The 7,764-nt window shown below is 31.9% G+C and overlaps 1 protein-coding gene across 1 annotated transcript; it reads left to right on the forward strand.

The window, feature by feature from the left end:
• The first annotated feature begins 5,013 nt into the window (after window positions 1-5,013).
• Window positions 5,014-7,245, forward strand: LOC134232744 (uncharacterized). The gene is made up of 2 exons (XM_062714728.1): window positions 5,014-5,061; window positions 5,426-7,245. Exon 2 carries the CDS (start codon window positions 5,459-5,461, stop codon window positions 7,112-7,114), a length of 1,656 nt encoding a protein of 551 aa, XP_062570712.1. The 5' UTR covers window positions 5,014-5,061; window positions 5,426-5,458; the 3' UTR covers window positions 7,115-7,245.
• The last annotated feature ends 519 nt before the right edge of the window (window positions 7,246-7,764 follow it).

A 7,764-nucleotide genomic window follows, 5' to 3' on the forward strand; every position in this document is an offset into this window, starting at 1 on the left:
ATTAATAAATAATGGGTGCGTCGATTTACCCAAAAGGACCCAAAAGGACCAAAAAGAACCCAAAAGGACCCAAAAGGAACCCAAAAGGACCCAAAAGGAAATCAAAAGGACTCAAATTAATATATTATGATACATTAAAAATTAATAATTTGAATAAAATTATGAATATTATATTATAAATAGAAATAACATACGACTTTTATAACACATCAAATACTATTTTAAAGCTGGTCAGATATGCTTTGATATCTTTTAGCTGAAATTAACAAAGTACATTGTATTAGTCTATTTCTCCTTCTGTTTTACCTTATCTTTATTTGATAAATAAAGAAATAAGTTTTATTTAATGACATGTTCTAGGCATATGGTATCGGGGGTGGGTGGGGTGGGGTGGGGGTTGGTGGGGGACCTCCTACCCCAACCCCAAACACACACTTTACCCTCAAAAAACTAGTTTTAGTTTTAATAAAATATGAAAGTATTTATTATATATCCATTTATTCTAATTATTTCAAGTCCTTTTGGGTCGTTCTTAATTTCCTTTTGGGTCCTTTTGGGTTCCTTTTGGGTCCTTTTGGGTTCTTTTGGGTCCTTTTGGGTAAATCGACGCACCGATAAATAATTAAATTAATTATATCATGGTAAAGCAGAGAGTGATTGTCAAAATTTAAACAGTAGCTCTATTTTTCGGAAATGAAATTATAAGTAGATCGATCACCTGGTCTATTTTAAAAAAAAATAATTTATCGAATTGTATGATTTATTTTGTCAAAATTAAATACTATTAATATAAGTAAATAATAAGCAGGATATTGATATGTATCTTTTTTTCATGCAATATTGTTCATTAATTTTATCTGGCATTAGATAACATAAAAATAATATATACAGGGAAAAACAAGACTTTTTAATAGCTTACCTTTTCGGCGTGGAAATAAACTGAAAACACAATCCATCGGGATGCCAAAAATCAAAATAAATCGAGGACCTTTCCTTACCAGAAAACTGATACGTAGCTCTCTAATTGTGGTCAACCACCCCCTCCCCGTTCTCCCCTAACTGACACCTCGGTGTGATCACCGTCAACATACCTGTACTGATTTCTCACCTGGGGTCAATTAGAAACCTCGAATACTACCTGGTTCATATGAAACGCATCTACTTATTTTCGGGATTTTGTTCTTAACTTGTTTGAACAATCTTATCAAAGATTTAACTTAAAATATATTAAATAATTGTACAATTTATGGATTAATAAATCATCTCATTGCTTGAATGTTAAATAAAAATTCAAATAAATCAATTTAATAAATTAAAATCCCTAAACTCACTCCGCTGATTTATTTCATTTCGTACAATGTTTCCATTATGTTTATGTAAATAAGTCTTTTAATGAACTTAAAAAAAATACTGCACTTATGGTACATGAACTTTCGGATCATCGGGTTTTCTACGTAATACGGACAAAATTAATTCTAGAAAACAATTTCATTGATCGTAGAAACGGATGAAATAGTTCTAACATTCTAAACTATGAAAATTAGCTCGCATTATTTTTTTACGGTATTTTACTATAAAAATAAAACATAAGGAAGTCGTCTGATTCCGCCGTGACCGTACAAGACAAGTAAATATATACACCGAATCAATTTATAGTATTTATCGATTTAATTCCATACGTTTACAACTTTATTTAAGAATTCAATAATATTTTTGGCTATTTAGTTAGATCTTGTTTATCTAATTTTAAATTGGTTACGGACTTTCACCATCCCGAGCTTCAAATATGCCTCATATGAGATAACCGGGTCAGTCTAAAATAATTTTTAAGGTTTAATAATTCATTTGCCGAATTAATCATATTTTTGTCATTATTAGAAACAGTACACACAGAGTTTAATAGCAATAATTTATTATTATTTAGTCGGAAAAGTCGCATTTCACTCTTTTAATATTTGTAAATTAATTTTCCTGTTTTGTATTGTAAAGAAAAAAGTACTTAACCATTCAATGTTCATTAGTAAATACGAGGTTTTAAGTATCTGATATATAAATGTTTACATGTACATAAGTCAGAGCTTAGCGTAAACGTACATGTGCAGTTGTAGCAGATTCATATTCTCATGACACAGTTTACATGTACATGTATAAATGCAGAGCGCCATTATTTTAACAATTATTTAGATTTCTATTCAGGAAATAATTTTCTTGAACTGTTTAGTTCTTGAAAGATCTATCATGTTAAATTTATTAATTTTGCTAAAGCCGTTTTCTTTGAACCTTTCTTTCGGCCGGTCTTTTACTTGTTTTTTTTTTTGGTAAGATATTAATATTTAATTGCGATTTTTGGATACATCGCTGATTGTAAGCTTTAGACATTAAATACAAATATTTACTTTATTGCGTAAATTTCTTCCGTGAAATTACTTGGTACTTGTAGATAAATTTATTAGATATAAAATTAAAATGCATATTTTTTCATAAATAATAAATGTGTTTACAGAGTTTCAAAATTCACACCCGTGAGAAGAAGATAAAAAAAATTAAAGTCTCATTTTATAATAATCCATTTAATCACTGTCAATTTTTTTTAAAATAAATAAACAACTTTTGTAAAATTACCACAGAGATCTCAAGTTCTTTTTATAATAATTTAATATACATTATAGTTTAGATTTGAAGCTCTGCAAGTATTTGAATTAAAATATGATTTAATTTAAATAATCTTTAATCTTTGAATTTAATTTAAAATAATCTTTTCGTCTTGTCAGAAAACGTTCCGCATTTTGAAACAATCCTATCAGGTTTTGCGTTTATCCTATCGTGAAGATCGTTTATCAGGTCTATCGTGTTTGCGTTTATCGTGTTTTGCGTTTATCCTATAGTGCGTGTATCCTGTCCTATCGTGCGTGTATCCTATCGTATCGTGCGTGTATCCTATCGTATCGTGCGTGTATCCTATCGTATCGTGTATCCTGTAAAGATAACGATGCGGGTACTGTATTTATTTCATGATATAAATATTTCATTACGAGCACAACCTCTGATCCAAAATATGCAAATTCATAATGAAAAATCTGTTTCTGAAGATCAAAAAGAACTTTTTTTGTGTCTACGTTATTTTGATATATGAAATGGGAAAAATTGTGATAGTTAATTATTTGATATAAGTACAGTGTCATTTTAAGCATAAAGTGAATCTAGCTCTTAATCAATTATATTGTGTTGTTACACTACGCATTATATTATTCATTTTGAGTGTTTATACATGTATTTCATTGTGCCAAAAGTGCCAAAAAATGTTGTAAAATTCCTAATTATTTAATAAACGGCTATTTACATTTGAATTCAGTCTATTACCTGAACCAATACCTGACCAGGTCCGTAAAGTCACGAGCTAGGTAACCACATGAAAAGTCAATTATTGTATATTATTATACTTTCATGTTAAATACTAAAATCTGATTGGTTTAGACGCAGTTAACAATCTGTTCTATTACCCTCAGCCTTAGCAACACACGTGACAACGATTAACATAACGGTAATGTCACATGCGTGGAAATTATGCGCGTACGGTCCACCGTAAATTTCTCTAAACGTCAGTCGTGCGTTTAAAAGAACCGGAATAAACTTGATGTCAATAAAAGCTTGAGTCCGATGTAGCTTTCTTGAAAACAACAAACGAAAGACGAAACATGCTTGCGAGTGCAGAAATAACGAAACTTTACATGATAAAGGACTCTTAGAGTATCAAATAAACAATAAAGAGGTCAGTCAATCTTTTTTGTAGCGTGGAGTTTGAAACCTACGTAATGTGAACATAAAGACGATCGACGATTATATTTCTGACATCCTAAATTAAGAAGACATTCAGTATAATAAAATAAATGGTGTCTGTTTTGGAGGGTAACACTTGAAATTGACACCCTTCAGAAAACCATTGTCAACCTCCGCTGACGCATCGGTTGACAATAGTTTTCCTTGGGATGTCAATTTCAACTGTAACCCTCCAAAACAGGCACCATTTAACCATTTATATACTATCAGGATTATATCAACCACAAAAGCAAATTGTATATTAATAATCATACTGATTCTCTCACCTACGACAGTTGATTGTATATAACTTATTATGAAAATACTCTAACTTACGACCGTGAACTGTATAACAATTAACATCAGACAAATTCCCCTACAAAGTGAACTGTATATTGCTCATTAGAGAGGTTAAGATCTTAAACTTGTACGCGTACGTGTACTTGTATATATTTTGACGTACACGTACACGTTTTTTTTTTAAATTTTTCTGTTGAGATATTTATGACGTGTAACATTTTCGTGTACACCGCGATCGGTGTCTCTGTTTCAACTATTTAGAATGTATTTGTGTCGTCAGTTAGTAAACAAAACTTGATGAAAATAAGTGCTCGTGAAAGTAAACATCCTTTATAATGAATAACAATCACATTTTCACACTTAAATTGGCTAATTTTTATTATTAAAGCTACACGTTTTCACTGACGTGTAGACTCCATTCTACTAGTTTTACGAACGTGTCGCAATCTTGACGTCACTAAAATTGATGACGTAATACACACAAAATTTAGGTTATACCCCTACTAGACGTACCCGTACACCTACACGTTTGAAATCTCAACCTCTCAATACAGGAGAATATCGCCTTAAAAAAAGGCACTTTATCACTTGTGATAAGACCATTTGTTTCCTTTACAAACATTTTGTAGAGAAGATATTTTGCATTCCAACATTCCAAAATGGACAAATTTTGTGTCGTCTGCAGAACAATGTGACATTAAGCTTTAAAATAAATGAATTTGTTGCAAGATTGTGGGATAAAGATTTAAATCATAAGTATCTTGCTATTGTCTTAATATTTTTTTTAAACATATTTAAAAGATAACTTTGTCAAAGATAATAGCCCAAAGCTTACAGGTACCAGGGTATTTAAATCACATGACCTGAATATAAGTCTGAATCGATAGCCGATAGGAGGTAGAAGACTGTTTTACGTTAGCTGGATACGCCATGTTGATTTAACAGGTAAAACACTTTAACAATCTCATGCTTCTGGAATTCTGTGCTTTCTAAAACAAATGTTTCTTTTTCAAGTTTATTCAATAACTCTGTCTTTATCAAGTTTAAATATTGATACTATGTTTATTCTTTTAATAATTTTGATTATAAATAAATGTCCTAAAGTGCAGAATGAAATCCTAAAGGGTTGCTCGTAATATGTATTCCCTCCTTTTATTACATTTAACAAATATTCCCCTGATCATTTTGCCCTTTATACTTTCAATATTACAATTTTATCACTTTCACTTCTGAACTGATTACAAATTCTACGTGAGTTGTTCAATTTTCTCTCGTTATCAGTTATAATATTTAATACAAAATATTTCAGGTTTACCTTCATTTTGCGACCAAGACATACATAATGGACCCCCGAGCCCAAGACATCCTCCTTTGTGACCTTTGTCAAACAGCTGCATTACAGAGTCACTGTGAACTTTGTCATGTAAATCTCTGTATAGGCTGTGTTGGAAAACATCTCTCTGATTCATCTAAGAGACACAAAGTTGTACTATACAATTACAGAACATCGACTCATAACTACCCTACATGTACAATTCACACTGAGAAACATTGTGAACTTTACTGTGAGAAATGTGACATTCCTATCTGTTTAATCTGCATCTCATCTGGTAAACATAAAGGACATGATATATCTGATATTCGTCAAAAACGAAATTATAAAGCAAAGGATTTACAAGAGGAGTTACAAGAATTAGAAAACAGAATCGATCCTTTTTATAAAGAAATAAAATCTGAATTAAACTCTGAAAAAATAAGCGCGGAAATACATTATGAGAAACTGACAACAGCTGTTGCCAAACAAGGAGAAGACTGGCACAAAGAAATTAACACCATAGTCAAGAAACAAAAATCTGAAATTGATGAGATGAAATCTAAACACCTGGATGCTCTGAATAAACAGGAAAAAGAAATTGAAAAAATTATTTCTGATGTAAACCAGAGTATTCTTGATCTGAAAAAAATACTAGATTCCAGTGATGTCTCCCTTAAACCGGCTTACAAATCCAGGAATGCTCAATTCAAATGTTTTCCTCCTAAAGTCAAAGTTTCCTTACCAAGTTTCTCTCCTTTTCATATCAACACAGATCAGCTTCATGCAATGTTTGGTTCATTGTCGGCATTATCCATTACAATGGAAGAAGGTGGTTACACAATGATTACAACAGAAGCTGTATCTTGTCCTCCTGCTAAAACATTGCTTGTTGAGCCAGAGATCACCACAATCATAAGAACTTTTTCACTTTTCCTATACAGTGTTACTTGTCAAAGTGATGAAGAAATCTGGACACGAGGAGAAGACAAAATCATGAAACTCTACAACCTCCAGAGCAGACTACTGAAGTCAATCCAAACCAAGTCTGGAAAAGAACCATGTGACATGGCAGTGACAACGACGGGTGATCTGGTTTATACTGACCCTAATACGAGAACTGTAAACATAGTGAAGAATAAACGGATACAGGAAGTTATCAAACTACAGGGGTGGAAACCTTACTATGTCTGTAGTACCTCCTCTAATGATATCCTGGTTACCATGGTCAGTGATGATTATAGACAATCAAAAGTTGTCCGTTACTCGGGCTCAACAGTAAAACAAACCATTCAGTTTGATAGTGAAAGTAAACCTCTGTATTCATTTAACCATATTAAATATATCAGTGAGAACAGGAATCTTGATATATGCGTGGCTGACCATGGAAGCGGAGAATTAGTGGTAGTCAATCAGGCAGGAAAACTTCGATTTAAATATATTGGTCATCCCTGCATTTTCAATTCATTTAATCCAGTCGGCATCACAACAGACAGCCAGAGCCAGATCCTGACAGTAGACTTGCGTAACAAATGTATCCACATCCTAGATCAGGACGGACAGTTCCTCCGTTACATTGACAACTGTAATCTACAGAATCCCTGGGGTTTATGTGTGGACACTAGAGACAACCTCTTTGTAGCTGAGCGTAGCGAAAAAAAAGTGATGAAAATCAAATACATGTAGTAGATTAAAAACTTGAGCATTGCTTTGTGAATAAATCATCATGTAAAATAATAGTTACATTTTTTCAACATAACTTTTATACAGTTTTAATTACATATGTGTTTGAGTTAATAAATATTTTATTAAGGATTTGGGGAAAGTGATAGGTTACCTATAAATTCATTCGTTTTCAAGAAGTATAATATATTTTTGATCATTCTTTTTTACAATAATTTGTAAGTTTTTTGATAAAGTGATGTGTCTGTCTTTGTTGAATTGATTTGTTCATGGTTTGTCATATTGGTTTTTAACATTGTTTATTTTATCTGCTTAACTTTAAAACTAATTTCAAAACACAAAAATCGCCTGCGTGGCACAGTGGTTAGATTTAGGATTGATGACTTATAGCGCAGGTTTCAATTACAATACCCTTTTATTATCTATTATTAACCCATTCAGAAGATACCTTTGTCAAAGATACCCATATCCCCAATAAAAATTAGGGTATTTAAATCACATGACCTAAATAAACGATAGAGAACCTATAACAGGTAGAAGATTGAACGCTAGCAAGGAATGTCATCTCGAAACTTCTTCGAATTGTAACTTGGACAATACTGTCATATGTTCCTCAAATGCCCCATCCTTCTGTTTAAATTAGGTATGTATGT

Source organism: Saccostrea cucullata, unplaced genomic scaffold, assembly GCF_032062105.1.
Source record: "Saccostrea cucullata isolate Sc308-1 unplaced genomic scaffold, CSIRO_AGI_Scuc_v1 ctg4133, whole genome shotgun sequence".
Lineage (NCBI taxonomy): Eukaryota > Metazoa > Mollusca > Bivalvia > Ostreida > Ostreidae > Saccostrea > Saccostrea cuccullata.

Excerpts from the sequence above, each read along its gene's own strand:
- LOC134232744 (XM_062714728.1), top strand. The coding sequence starts at position 5,459 with ATGGACCCCCGAGCCCAAGACATCCTCCTTTGTGACCTTTGTCAAACA.